The 15994-nt window shown below is 37.3% G+C and overlaps 1 protein-coding gene across 1 annotated transcript; it reads left to right on the top strand.

The window, feature by feature from the left end:
• The first annotated feature begins 863 nt into the window (after positions 1-863).
• On the top strand, positions 864-1301 carry LOC134839825 (NADH dehydrogenase [ubiquinone] 1 alpha subcomplex subunit 7-like). The gene has a single exon (XM_063855448.1). The coding sequence runs from the start codon at positions 864-866 to the stop codon at positions 1299-1301; it is 438 nt and encodes a 145-aa protein (XP_063711518.1).
• The last annotated feature ends 14693 nt before the right edge of the window (positions 1302-15994 follow it).

The following is a 15994-nucleotide window of genomic DNA, read 5'->3' as shown; positions in this document are numbered from 1 at the left end:
CAAAAACTACCATTTTCGGCTCTTTAGTCAAACTAAAGTTACCCCAAAATTATTGGTTCAATTGCTGACAAAAATATCACAGTGAGCCTCTTAGATAGTTGTCTGACTCTTTTCCAACTGTCTGATGGCTATGTTTTTCATATATGTTTATTTCGTTGTTGTGCAAATAATAAAAAGAAATCAAAGAGTGGAGCTTAAAGTCTCAACTTAGCGGTCGTTTGTCCCAAAAAAAATTAATTGTAAAGAACCTCAGTCTTTTTTTCGAAATAAAAAATAGTCTTTTTTTGGTTTCCTTGTGTTCATGACTTTTTTCCGATTGTGTTGGCAACAGGGGCGTATTTAGGGGGAGGGGGGTGTCGCGAAGGCTTCCCCTCATCCTCGGATTGGACCTCTGCCGATCCAAAGGGTCCCCCCTTTGTGTACTATTTTGAAATATCCATTTTTGGCTGACGCACCCTAAAAATTTTTAAATGCGCCTTTGGCGCCAATTACATACTAATTTGGAGGGAGGGGGTGCGCGCGCCGAAAAAACGCAATTTTTTGCAAAATTTTCCAGAAAGTGCCTAAAATTGCTTTTTTTCGAAAAAGTGCCTAAAACGGTCTTTGGCCGAAACAGGGTCTTTTTATATCATAGGGAGAGCTCGGAAAATCAATTTGGACGACCTAAGAAAAAGTTCGGCAAAATTTTTGAAAGATATTGATGTCCTGAGCTCCTTAATGTAAAAGTTCTTTTTTACCTCTGATCGTAGTTTGTAAGAATGGCCGGAACATGCTGTGCTATTTGCACAGCAACCGGCTATTCTTGTTTTCTCTTTAGTTTCTTGTTTTCTCATTAGAAGTAGTTTCGTTTTCAGATTATAGTGATGGCTTCTGCTTCGAAGCCTGTCAAGTGGCTGCGTGCTTTCTTAGCCGGAAAGAAAAGGTTAGACCAACCCCTCCGATACGCTCCCGAACAATCCACACGAGATGTGCCCGCGGCCAATCTGCCGGGAGGCGCCGCTCACAAACTCAGCACGAACTATTACTACTCCAGAGATGGAAGAAGGGCCAAGATCCCGCCTGAATTGGTAGCTCTGAATGCAAGTGTGAAATTGATTACTGAAACGCCAGCTGAGCAATCTACAGCCGTTGGACAGGTGGACCCTCCGACACCAGGGGTCCCTTTGCTGTGGACTAAATCTACGACAGATGCAACACCATTTGGAACAGGTGCTCATGATCACCAGTGGTACTACAAGCAAGATAAAGTGGACTTACACGTTAGGCCGCCACAAAGAGGAACAGACATCGTAGGAAATTAGAGTTGCGACAGAGACTATGAAACTAAACTGAAACTGATATTTTTAACTGCTATATTTTTGATATGTCAAATCAGGTTTGACTTACTTGAAGTTTAACATAGAGTATTCTCGAATATTGAAAATTCAGCGACATAGTTTTTGGACGTTCCATAAGTGTCAATGAGTTAAGTGAGTTTTCACTTTTTTTGAGTATGGGTTTTAAAAGTATTAATGAACAATTTTTCTCTTATATACAGTGCTGATTTAAATTGACCTAACACAACGAACAACATTTGAAATTTCAAAACGCATTTTTCTCAAAATCGTTTAAGGTTAGACAAAAAGTGAAGAGAACAAACGTTACTTAGCATTTCACCAAAGTTTTTATCGTGCAAAATTTTAAACCAAAATTGTTCCCCCAAAAATTCACACAGAGAAGTGAGAAGTTCACATAAAAAAGCTTCTTACACAGTTGATCACACTAGCGTCATGTTAGTGTGTTATTAAGAACCTCTTTTCCTAACCTAACTCGCAAATAAAAGTGTTCATTAAAAATGTTCAATTATTTGGAAATTTCACTCTAGCATTGAAAACTACATAGCATCGGTTCTCGGCTTTATTTGTAGCTAGTGTTTAATCGGTTTATTTCTAAAATGCTTTCGTAGCTGAGTGGTTAGTGTGTGTGACTGTTACTCCGCCGAGTTTTTGCTAATACGAGTCTTATTTAAACTTTTTCTTATTGCACTTTATAAAGCTGCCTTTTGTTATGTTCTGGCTAGTGTTTGCGAAGCGACGCGTCTCCTCCGTGTTAAAGTTCTGGAAATTTTTTTTCCAAAAATTTATAAGGGATTATAGCTAATAAAGTTCATTTTTACACTCCTGGATTTTTGTTGGGCATTGTAAAAGGCTTTTTGTTATAGATTTCTATTGCTAGCTGCAGTGTGACTGATTAATTTAAAAGAAACCGAAAAAACCCTTCTATGCAATGCAATTTTACTTCAGATTTCTGTGGGAAAATTGCAGCATAAAAATTCTAGGGAAATAGGGAAATTGTAAATAATTTTTGTTTTCATTTTGTGTCAATTTTAACCCAATTCGAGAAAAACGCGTTTGAAATGTCAAAATTTGTTGGTTTTTGTCTGGATAATTAAAATCAGCACTGGAGCTCGTATTGATTTTTTTCGTGTTTTTTTTGCAAAGTTTGATTGTTTGAGGGCACATTACGCCCTGTAAATAGAAACTGAAAATGAGGCGACAAAGCGTGAATTACCTATACTTTGAGGATATCAGACTTCATAGCGGAATAAAAAAAATTTAGCTTTCACTCGGTTTTGTCCAATTGTGTCAGTTTAATGAAAAAATGTTTATTATCAAAATTCATAAATAATAGTTTTTTTCTTCTTAACTCGAAAATGAAAGGTCTTGTAATCGGGATTTAGTTTTTCGTCTTCCTGCAGGCTAAGCACTGGAGTTCAAATCCCTGTCTAACTTTTCCTTTTTTCAGTACATACGCAATTGAAAAAAAATTTCCCGTTAAAGTTTAATTGCCGGACTTTTGTCTATCTGCTGAGGTTTTGTCGGCTGTGTTGCCACATCGCGGACTCTTTTGTTTCCTGGTTCATTTGAATTTGGCCTAAAGGTAACGCTGTTGTCTTTGTAGGTTAAGGACTGGGGTTTGAGTCCCTGTTGGACCTTGTTTTTTGTTCCGACTATTGAAAAATTGGGAGGAAATTTGTATTCGGGTGTGTTTTAGTTTTTTTCTTTTGTTTTCCACGCAAAATTAGGTACCACCAATAATAATCGGACTGGGTTGAGTGATATATTATATTAAAACACTTTCAGTCGCAATTCGAACCACTTTTCAAAAATTTCTTAAAAAGTTTCCCGGAGTCGAGAAAAACCGGTTTGAAATGTTTGATATTTCGTCTAATTTCGAGCGAGTGAGCAGACTTACATTAGCTTGTTTATGCTATATTTACTTTACTGAAATTATTTTTTGGAGTTTTTGGTTTAGTCTTAGGAATCAAAAACTTCAAAAATTTGGGAAAAACTTTAAATAATTATAAAAAACAAATTTTAAGTTTTTTTCATGTTATTCGTCTTCAAAAACTGTTTTCAGTTTGCATATTTAGTATGACTGGCAAAAAGGCCTAATTCTACTATTTTGCTCAGATTTTTTTATCAGAAAAAAAAACGACAGTAGTTGGAAAAAATAATTTTAATGTAATTTTTTAAGACTGGTCGGAACATTCTGTGCTACTTGCACAGTAACCGGCTATCCTTGTTTTTTTTGTGTTCAAAGCAAAACCAGGTACCACAAATAATCATCGGGTTTAATTTAGTGTTATATCATATTAAAGCCCTTTCAGACGTGATTGGAACATTCTTTCTAGTGCCGAAAAAAAAAAGAGTTTGAAATTTCTGATTTTTCGTCTTAATTCGAGCGAATAAAGCAAGCGAGCAGGATTACAACAGCTGAAATGCCTAATTTATGCCTAATTTAAGACTTGAAAGCTTACTTCCAAGCTAGTAAAATTAGTTTTGGAGTTTTTTAGCTTCATTTTGGCAACCAAAAACTTCAAAAAAATTCCAAAAAATGTTGCAAAAAATTTTGAAATTTTTTTAAAATTTTTCTTTTTAGTTTTTCTAGTCGTTTTTCTACAAAATTTTATGTCCAATTTGTCTTTTACTATGACTGTCTATAATTTCTATATAATTTTTTTTCGTCAGATCACACCAAACAGAAAAAACTACACTATTTTGGAAAAAAACTTTCTAAACCGTAGTTTTCTAAAGACTATGGTCGGAACATTTTGTGCTACTTGCGCAGTAACCGGCTATCCTTGTTTCAGTATGTACACTTGAAACTTTTAAATTTTTTAATAAAATCAATTGTTTTTGGGCTAAACTGGGGTCTGCTCAAATTTTGTCGGCTTTGTTTCGCTGCGTTTCTTCTAGCTAAATAATGAAAATAGGTTTTTGGAGTTTTCGATTTTTTGCAGGATTTAATCAAAACTTACCCTATTTTAACTGAATCGAACATCGATTTGCATCAACAGAATCGACTAGAAAAATACTTTTCAAAGTGAGCTCCAATTCAATCTTTCATAATTAACCTTCGGGCTAGTCAGGGCCGGATTTAGGGGGGGGGGGGTGGCGGGGTGGCGGACGCCCTTCCTCAGGGATTCGACCCCCTGCCGACCCAAAGGGTCCCCCCTTTGATACTTTTTCAGAAATCCATTTTTGGCCGACCGACCCTAAAATTTTTCTTAAGGCGCTTTTGGCGCCAGCCATTATATACTAATTTTGAGGGGGAGCGCGCGCCAAAAAAAAGCGATTTTTTTGTCAAAATTTTTCAAAAAGTGCCCAAAAACGGCTTTTTTGACTGTTTTTTCGAAAATATGCCTGCGGCGCAGAAAATTTAGCCAAAATAGGGGCAAAACAGTGCTTTGGGAGAGCTCGAAAAATCTATTTGGTCGACCTAAAACAAAAAAAAAGGTCAAAACTTTGGAAAATTTTTTGAAAATCCGCCCCCCTCGAGAAAATCCTAGATCCGCCCCTGGGGCTAGTCCGTCCTGGGGCTAGTCCTCCTAGTTGGTTGACTGAAAAGATGCTTTAGTTTTTTGGTTTCAAATTGTGAATTCTATGACGACCTCTGTATTATAAACGACTTTTTGAAAATATTCACGAAGTTTTTTATTGTTCTAGGTCAGAAGAAAGCAAAAAATGTAGCCTTGTTATAAAGTTTCTAAAACAATGACTGTAGCTGATTGCATTAAAATGAACAAGTTAATCCAATGGTTATTCACAAATGTTTCATTTATCGGGTTTGATGTTGTGAAATGAGCTTTTAGAAGTCATTATTGTGCTAGAAAAAGGCTGAACTCACCTACTCTTGTAATTTAAGGTCTTTTTTTATTACTATCTTATCCCACCTCCCTGATACTAGCCATCTACTGCTAAGCTAACCTAATTGATTGAATAATGACATAATGACACGAATGATTATCCCTGTTCCCGAGTCGCTGATTAACTGTTGCTTCGACTCCCTGTGTTTCGTGTAACTGTTTCTTTTCAAGCTACTTCGGTCTTCAAGCCAACTGATATTTTTTGAAATACTTGCTGTTTTTCAACTGTGAATGCAAAAGTCGTGAAAACTGTCAACTTTGACATGAGTTGATTATTTTTTTTGTAACCAACCGAAGTGTGAAATATCTGAAGCATTCATAATGGTGACCACGTTCGCCCTTAATATCACGGTATTCACATTTTGATCGCATGTTTTTGCTCTCTCGTTGCTCTTACAATTGTTCACTGATGTTTTCATCCTGATTTGTCTTTTTTATTGAACCTTAAAGGAATTGAGGAAACTCCATGCTCAATTCTTGTCCTAAATTCTCAGGTTTGTGTCGTTTTTAATTTGAATTTTTGTTCCAATTTGCTTCGCAAGTTGCGCTTCCTGATTTATTTCAATGTTTTATGTATATATTTGTTCTCTAATAATGGAGCTTGGGGGACACATGAGATCGGCGGTGGTGACATGGGTTACTGCTTTTAATTGCAACTTTTTATTTGGTCTACCTCTGCTTTATTGCACTTCGTATGCCTTGATGCGTAGACTGAAATGATGATTATACGAGATGTTGCTCATTAAAATTTTTCCTACATTGTAAAACTGAACTGCTCTGTTCTCAAAACTTGTTGTTATCAATCAGAGAAAGTATATATGTATTTTACAAGTTTTGGAAGAACACATTGAAAAATTATATGTGTTGCCTTATAGCTCGTATGGTTTTGCTCTCATCACTCAAGGATATCATTTTGTTAGTTCATCTACTTTTCAAGTCGACTTTTAGTTGTGCGAGATTGGGCTGTAAAATTTAGAAGCTGCTAAAAGTGACCTAAATGTGGTGTAGCTGATTTAGGGCGTCCCCCTAAATCCCCCTTTGTGCTATTTTGACATTAATTTTAGGCTGACTGACCTAAAATTGCCTTTTTTGAACCTTTTTCAAAGTTTTTTTTGACCTTTTTTTGCCTTTTTGATGCCTTTTTTAACCTGTTTTTTTTTTCAATGTTTTGCCTGCGGCGCGGATCATTTGGTCGGAATAAGGTCTTTGTGGTGATTTGGGAGAGCTCAGAAATTCGATTTGTCAATTTGGACGGCCTAAAAGCGAGGTCGACAAAATTTTCTAAAATTTTATTGAAATCCCCTCTCTCGAAAAGGTTCTAGATCTGCCCTTGATGATTTGGGTCGTTAAAACATACTTTCAAGGCTTTCTGATTTGAATCTATGCGCATTCAAAATGCAATCTCTGCTTAATTTTTCTTTCAAGTTTCCTTTCATCAAATTTAACTGAATGCATATTCAGGAAAAATTATACCACCCTCGCGATCCTTAAGTAATTGGACAGACTATTTTGGAAACTGAAAAACTGCAATGCGATAGCATTTCACTCGAATTGGAATTAGATAATTGAAACTTTAGTCGAATTAAAATCAAAGACTGGTGGTATCCAAGTGAAGCACAGAATGGCAAGACTGCCCTTTATTGTATAAAAAACTTCAAAAAAATTTACCAACAGAATCATGTTAGTACTAAGTAATGTACTTAATAATATTAAAATATTGATTGATCTTCTAATATTAGCAATTTTTGGGCTTCAAGATACTTCATCGGCTTCTGTTTTTATCCAAATTGAGACTTTTGGAGGTTGTTCACTTGCTTTGGAGCAGCTAATGATTGTTGCTACCCCGCGATTATAAAAGAGTTCTATGTAACTTGGAAACCTTGAAAATTGTTTTTTTTTTCCGCTGCTCTGACTCGCGTTTTTAAATGTTCTTTTTACGTCAGAGGAAGAGCGGGCGTACGACGGCTTTTTTATATTGAAAACTGTATTTTATCCATGTATTCTAAGAAGTGATGAAAAATGGTTTCAATTGAGTAGTAAGGATTCTATCTTTCGTTTTTGTTTTGTTTTCTAAATGCTTTGTCTCATTAGATTGATGTCTTTTTCAAGTGTTTTACTTGAGTAGCCTTTACTTTAGGGGCCAAAAAACATGACACACAATTTTTGACGACAGAAAGCGATGCTTGATGCTTAAATTGCATCTTTTTAAACTGCTTCCGGCATAAAATAATTGGTAGTAAAACAGATAAAAAGATCACGTCGTGAGATGTAAAAAAAATGAATGATTCATAGCGCCCAAGTATTGAAACAAAAAGATCCAGTTAAGATAGAGTATACCACACTTCGTAAAAAAAATTCCCTTCTGTTCAGAATTGAGTTTGGGCGAAACAATGATGGGTGGGTTACTTGAAGCTAGTATCATCTAGTTAGTTTCATCTTGTTGTTTCATCTTGTTGTATCATCTTGTTGTGATTTGTTTTAGTGTCTTAAATGACCTTCGGTATTTAATTAATACCTGTTAACCAATTTAGTTACGACCATTGGTCGATATGAGACAAAGTTCAGTTGTCCTTTTAGAACGTTCTTAATTCACTTACTTCCTTTTCATAGTTTTATTCTTTTAAGTTTATGTACATTCATTTGTACATAGGTCTGCAGGTTTAGAACATTTTATTATGGCGCAGTCAATTGATTCGAACGTGCGTGGAATTCCCCCCTTTTGGCCTAACCATACTCTAAAGCCACCACATGCCTGGACCCAATGGAGCGACCAATTTCAATTGGCGATCATTGCTAAAGAAAATCTGGATTTAGAGAGTCTGCACGGACCAGAGATCCCAGAAACGCAAATATCCATTTTGGAACAAGCAACAGGCAGCGAGACGGACGCGGAAAGAGCCATCAGAGAGAATAGGAACAAAAACGCGATGAAACAGTACGAATCCGCCGAAGAAAATCGGATCAACGAAGAAAAGAGAAAATTCAATGGAATGAGACGAACGAAGGCGGATAAGAAACTGCGTTCAATTTTATTTTTAGCCTTAGGGAGCGAAGGAAAAAGAGTCTTCTCACAGAAGAACCCGAGAGTCAAGATATTGGCAATAACCTTCTCCGAGTTCTGGAATTTACTTGACGCAGCATTTAACAAACCGCCCAACACTACGTTCGAAAGATACAAATTATTAAATCGGAAGCAGGAACACCGCGAATCTTACGAACAATTTTGGGGAGCACTGATGGATCTGGCCAGCATGTGTAACATCAAGGAATCCGACGAGGCAGAGTGGATAAGGGACATTTTCATCTACAATATGAAAAACACAGACACCCAGAGGAAACTACTGTCAGCTACCGTAAACCCGTCAGAAGCACTTAACCAAGCATTAATCGACAAAAGGGATATTTTAATCACCAAAAATTGACGATTATGGCACGGTCGTTGACCAACGGGACAACTTTTAAATCTTTTAACAACCATAACCAGATCAAAAAGGAACCGAGTCTAAACATAGAACGGAGTAATTCATGCATGAAATGATGGACTGCATTTACGAAAGGGCATTTAAACGTCTGCCCAGCGAAGAACATAACATGTAAAAATTGCAATTATAGAGGACACTTCGCCAAATTATGTAAATCGCGTAATAAAAGACCAACTGTAAATTTTGTAACGGATAATTATGTAAATACCGAGAATTGTACATTCGTACCTCCGAAAAACTCGTAGGCGGAAAACCAAGAATTAGTGATGTTATAAATGCGTGGTACGAGTTCGGACAGAGCGACGATGAAGATTTTTCGGTGCTGAGTGTGAGAACTTTTTAGGACAAAAACGGTCTTGAAACAAAGAAACTTCTGAACTTAGGCATTGGCTGGGATATGATTGTAAATATGAACATACCAATAGATTCAGCAAGCCCCTTGAGTTTCTTGAAACAAAACGTATTACACGAAATCAAACTGAGATATCGGAACCTCAAAATACACCCAGTGCAGAAAAGGATGAAAGACTTATATTGCGGATTCACCAACGACACGATCAATATCTTAGGAAAAATAATCGTTAGGACAAAATCCAATGGGTGGATCAGTGAAGAAACTCCGTTCTTCATAACTGGTGGACATGAACGAAACATCCTGGGGAAGGACAATTTACCCAAGCTGGGCATAGAAGTGACTCAGAGGAAATGCCCCCAACCAATTTGCATGGTCAATCAACCTACAACTGAGAGTGAGTACAAAAAGTTACCTTCTTTATCCGACAAGATTTTAACGAGTTCAAAGAACTATTCACTAGAGTGGGGAAAATACCTAACGATCGAAAAGTAACACATTTCCACTTACCTTTTAAACCAATAAAATCCAAAGGGAGAAGAGTCCAGCTTCACTTATTAGCTGGAGTGAACGAAGAATTGATAAGAATGGAGACAGAAGGCCATATAATAAAATTAGAGAAATGCGATGAAGATTGTTTTATTAGCCCAATTGTAATTACTCGGAAAAAGAATCAAGCTGGCTTTAGACTCCAAATTATTGAACGATCAATTTTTTAAAAATAAATATCAAATGCCGAACATCCATGAACTTATAGACAACGTGGACCTTCAAATCTCAGAAAAATCCGACGGACGAGTTTGGTTTAGCAAATTAGACTTGAAAAAAGCGTATAGTCAACTCAAACTATGCAAACAAACGAGTGAACAATGTAATTTTAGCATAGTAGGCGGCGAAACTACCGGAAAATATCGATTTTTAACGGAATTTTACGGACTGGGGGACATGCCAAACGAATTCCAACGGGTTATGGACTCACTGCTGAAAAATATCCCTCTCACAAAATATTACATAGACGACATCCTAATAGCTTCGAGGGGATCCTTGGAAGAACACAAAACAATAGTGTATAAAATCTTATCAATATTAGATAAGAACACTATGGCAGTTAAACGGGGAAAATGTGCATTCTTTAAATCAGATATCGAATGGCTTGGTTTAAATGGCTTGGTTCAAATTTCCGGCGATGGAGTACGACCTTTGGTCGGTAAAACAGACGCAATAAAAAATTTGCCGATACCCAAGAACATTTCCGAATTATGCTCGTTCTTCGGTTCGATAAACCAGTATGTAAAATTCGTCCCTAACTTATCGACCCTAAGCTCTCCCCTTCGTCCTCTACTAAATAAAAAATCGGTTTACAAATGGGACAATGATCACTCTATAGCGTTTGAGAATTTAAAGCGGAAATTGTAAATATCACAGAAAACAGTCACTTTGATATAAAAGAGAAGACAAGACTAAAAACACACGCTTCACACAACGGACTAGGTGCGACCCTAGAACAACTACAGGGCGACCAGTGGAAAACAATCGGGTTTGCATCGAGTTTCTTGAATAACCAAGAAATGAAGTATTCTACCAATGAATTCGAGTTGTTGGGAGTTGTATGGGCAACAGAACATTTTAGAAACTACTTGTATGGAACTGAATTCCAAATAGTAACAGACCACAAAGCATTACTATCAGCACTCTCAGCAAACCACGGGAATAAAACGATGCACAGTCGATTGACCCGTTGGGTGAACAGACTTTTACCATTCAATTTTAAAATATCCCATTTACCGGGAAAAAACATGGGCTTTACAGACCTTTTATCTAGTTTTCCTTCGGGCAAAGCCCCTCCCAATTTCTCACTATGACGATGAAATTGTAGTCACTTCAATTGATGGAATTCAGAAAATTTTATTGAATAAACCCTATTCTAAAGTTATAACTGTAAATACTGTAGATAGACTAGCGGTCGCTGTAAATACTTACTCTCGAGTTATTACAATCCCGTCGGGAACAGAAAATTCAAGCGATGTGATTGGTCAAAATCTGTTAAACAGCTCTTTCGCTTTATTCAATCTCAAAATTATTGCTGCCATCATATATTGTATCGCTCAGTCGATAAAAACTTGTCATATTCACCATGCTTGGACACAAAATTGTACTTCAATTTGTCAACCTATTGATAACTCGAAATTTAATTTTTAAATCATTACCTTTACGGATAAAGTCCTGTTATATTTTTTTACTAGAAAACAGACAATTTTTATCATCTTCCCGAAAACGGCTAGAGTTCCCTATGGAGAAAGTTACTGAACTACTACTGATCATCCTCGAAGAACATAATATCGCTCTCAAATTCAGATATGGCCGACTTTCACCCGACCACGCGGTCCTCATAAGAAGATACAAGTCGGACTTAAATCTACCTAATTCCTCTATTTGCCCTGAAAACCACTGCTCAAAGAAACTGTTGCAAATCATGACCAGGTAAGATAAAGTGCTGTGGGACTTGATTGAGACGATAAAGACAAATCGACCAATGGGCACACACGGAGCTTATATGAAAATCTATGCAAAAGATCTACACGTGAAGGACGATTTACTTTTTCTCGATATTAAATTAGTCGTTCCAGCTACCATCAGGGGAACCTTCAATTCGATGCTCCATGAGACTCATCCAGGACCATTTGGGATGAAATCACTTGCTGATTATTTGTGGTGGCTGCACATTTATCAAGAAATTTACCACCACGGGAGAACGTGTAGTCAGTGTTTAAAAGCTGGTAAGATCATTAAAGTGTTACTAGGCACCCATAATATTTCGAAATTCCGACGTTGACATTCGCGAATGAAGAAATCAATCTTGACTTTGCGGGACCGTTAGATGCGTTCTGAGGTAAAAATAAATTCATTCTTCTGTGCATTGACCGCTTTACAAAGTTCCCTTCGGCCAAAATTGTTAACAACACCTCTAGGAAAAATGTAATTTCCTTCTTAAACGATTACTGTCATCTACACGGGTTCCCAAGAAAAATCAGAGTCGACCATGGGTCATGCTTCTTATCCCATGAGTTCAAAAACTTCTGCAAAAAAATCAACATTGAAATTATATACTGTACAGTCGGCCATCACAGATCCAATGGGCTAGTGGAAAGATTAGTTTACACGATCAGAACGACATTGCCAAATCGACACTACTGGCAATTTCGTTCGAATTACCCAAGCCATCACTAATCGAGTCGATTGAGAAAATCATTTGGTATTTGAGAATTTCGAAACAACCCGCTATCGGATGTACCCCTTTTGAGAATCATTTTAATAGAACAGCGAACACTAAGTGGAAAAATCTTATGTCCGATATTGATCAGTTAGACATAGGAAAGTTATCATGTCTAAACATCGGGCCACCAAGTGGGAACTCCACGACGGAGTAGAAGACGGATACCTGGATGAGGAAAAGGACAACACCTCAGACCCAGAAGACAACCTACCACTATCTAGGACGGTCACTACTAATACAAACGCAGACCATATCAAACAAGCTCCAGAACCTCTCTCAAAAAGAAAAGCAGTCATGAGAGGTAATTTATATAGAAAGGTCTCTAACAGGAAAAATAGGGATCCATATTTTAATCTGGTTAAGAGGGATATCATCGACACTTCAGAACACACCATAACCCTTGACAGCGGCCACGTGTTACGTAAATCAGACCTGGCTATCAAAGGAAAAATACTCCCTGGGCCTAAAAAAATAGTAGTGAACCAGACGCCCACTGGGCATAAACTTCATACTCATTCGAATTTAGCTGGAAAAAGGAAGCTCTCACCACCGAAGAAAGCAGTTACAACACCCTCTGGGCAATCGAGACAAGGCACCTCAGGAGCTAACAAGGCACCTCTGGGCAATCGACACAAACAGAGCATGGACTGGTGCACCGACTGTGAGCATGGCCACTAAAGACTCCTCTCGAAATTTTTCAGGTTCCTCGTCCTCAATAAACCTAAATTCGTGGGACGGGATAATTGACAACCATTTCGACGATGTGGCCAATAATAACCTACTCCAGAACCACCAATCCGAATCTAACCAGGGCTTAAGTGTTTCAGGTACCGTCGACTCCCCACACTCAAGCTCAAAGATGTCAGTACACACAGACCTCAGGGAGATCGTCAACATCCCCGATTCAGCCGAAGCAGAGGGGTCACAAGACAACCATATACTGATAGATAGTGTTCCGGATTCTACTGTCAACCCGACGATACAACTACGACAACCTAGACCACGCAGGAATGTGGGACCTCCACAATTCTACGGAAATCGTCGCTCTATTGACGTGGTCCTGGCAAAAGATGACACAAGGACGCCACCCCTCTCATATACTACCTCACCCGGCATTTCCAGGGCAACTTTCACGGTCTCATCACGATCAGATTTCTTGACACCATTAGCGGAGGCTCCTCCCCGACAAACACTTATTGCGAAAACAACATTAACCTGGTCATCAAAGAATTCTCTTCTTCGGGTAGACCAGTAAATTCACCAATGAAGACCTTCTTTAACGAAAATTGCTCGGGTTCGCACTCAGCTTATCAGACGACTAAGGATTATCCGTACGAGTTAGACAACTGTAGCGAAATTTCCTCGACTATTGATTCGGAGATTAGAGCAAAACTCGATGATTTTGACGATCAATTTAACTAACTCGTAACAAATAAATTAAAAATTTTATCCTTACCTTACCTTCTGATTTTAGTAGCTATCTGTCGATACAATGGTACATGTTAATGATGTACATGTGTGGGTTACCGTTGGCTTAGTTTTAGCTTAGTTAGTTGTGTTATTTTGTAAATTTGTAAATTCTGTATATTCACCCTGCACATTGTACATTCTCTCTCATTTGTGGATACTATTTTGCTTGCTGTATTTTTACCATGCGCAGTTTGTAAAATTTTGTTCATTCTCGAAGGGGGAAAAGGGTGTATATAGAATTAGTTAGTTAGTATGCAGTTTTTTTTTCCCGGTGGGAAATGTTGTGATTTGTTTTAGTGTCTTAAATGACCTTCGGTATCTAATTAATACCTGTTAACCAATTTAGTTACGACCATTGGTCGATATGAGACAAAGTTCAGTTGTCCTTTTAGAACGTTCTTAATTCACTTACTTCTTTTTAATAGTTTTATTCTTTTAAGTTTATGTACTTTAATTTGTACATAGGTCTACAGGTTTAGAACATTTTTTTAGGTGGGTTACTGGAAGCTAGTATCATCTAGTTAGTTTCTGCCGTATCGATTTGAGGATTTGGGTCCAGCTTGGAGATGATTTGAAGCAAAGAGTTTCATCCCTGCCCTGTATTTCTGTGTATGCCCTAGATCCGCACTGAAGAGGAAATAAAGTTTTGAATTGATTCTCCAATTTTACGCTGAATCTTTGATAAAAACTGCTGTTTTTCAGTTGAAATTTTTTACCTGGAAAAGCTGTTAGTGTCTGAATTTAGGAATAACTCAATATCTGAGTCTATATTATGTCAACATTCTGCTTTACCTAACACCACTTGAGTTTTGCTAGAGCAGCACTGATTTGCTTTGCGATTTCAATCGTTTATTTGCAAAAGCAAAACATTTCAAAAAGTCTGTTTTTGAGTTCAAATATTTCATTGTATCATTCCAGCTCTCGAAAAATTTTGATTTTTGTAAATCTTGCTGAGCTTTATTTTTTCAAGGAATCCTTTAGTAGAGATGGATGATAGCTCATTCTCTTATAAGTTAGGTATGTACTGTTTTAAACATTTATCCATCATCTCGCCAGCGACATTTGCCATGGAATTCTAAGATCAAAATAAAATCAATTATATATTGCTTTGGAATTATTTATGTCTATTGTTCCGCCGCAGTAAACTTGTTCCCCCATCTCAAGATTCCTTACATACAGATTTTCCAAATTTTTGAAAATTAGCTACCATAATAAAACGTCGTATGGAGATGAAAATGGTATCCTACTAAAAGCCTTTGAGCCTTTTTTTGAGTCGAAGTTATAAGATTTAAAGTAAATTCCCGGTTAAACATTGAAATGAATTTGAAATTTTTATTTTTAGTCTATTTTATAACAAAGAGTGAAATAACTGAGGTAATTTTGTTCCGACTTTCGAAAAAAAAACGGAATATTTATGCTCGGTGTGGTTTTTTGTTATTCGGTCAATTTTCGCCGATCGAAATAATAGTTTTCGACAATTTTTTTTTAACGAGTCAAAGATTTACATTTCCGATTAGTATTTATGAATATATACAACGGTATATGATAATTCCGATTAATGATTAATAGTTATTATGTTCCGCTCCTAATGCTGCACATTCTTTTGCCTCGCTGGGGAGCCACATTCTTGTGTCCGAATATGGGTGCTGGAAAGGTATCTCTAGCACTGAAATTATCTCAGTCAATTGAATGGATAACGACACGTCGTCTAGCTCCATTTCGTAAACCGTAACTCGCCGACTAGATGGAGGGCCAGTGACGATGTTGGAGAAATCGTCCTCCACCCAGTTAATGATTTTTTTTTATTGAAATCAGTCAATTATCTATTTTGTTCATTTTTTCAACATTTTTGTTTCGTTTAGGTCCGCGTTTTACATTACTAGCAGAGTTTGCACATAGCTAGCCAATTTCTCTTCATTGTAGAACATCATAAATATTTCTCTAGGGTAAGAAATCATGGTCTGAGCCAAGACTCCTCCACTTGGTCCTTGTGCCTCGGAAGCACACACTGGAAGCACGGAGCACGGCAAAAGACAGCCGGCACTTCACCCAGTTCATAGTTTTACTATAGGCTTTCTCCCACTTGGTAGATAATGCTTCTCCTAATCTCCGAAGGAAATTTGCAAATTCTGGAGCGAGCATCCCATCAACAGACACGACAAGAGGAGTGAAAGACATATGTCTTTCCTGACACGCGTCTGAATATTTTGTCTTTTTCTCAACCTCTG

This window comes from Symsagittifera roscoffensis, chromosome 2 (assembly GCF_963678635.1).
Source record: "Symsagittifera roscoffensis chromosome 2, txSymRosc1.1, whole genome shotgun sequence".
NCBI classification, from domain to species: domain Eukaryota; kingdom Metazoa; phylum Xenacoelomorpha; order Acoela; family Convolutidae; genus Symsagittifera; species Symsagittifera roscoffensis.
Note: the sequence above shows the minus strand (reverse complement) of the source record. Positions and strands in the feature narration are given on the sequence as shown.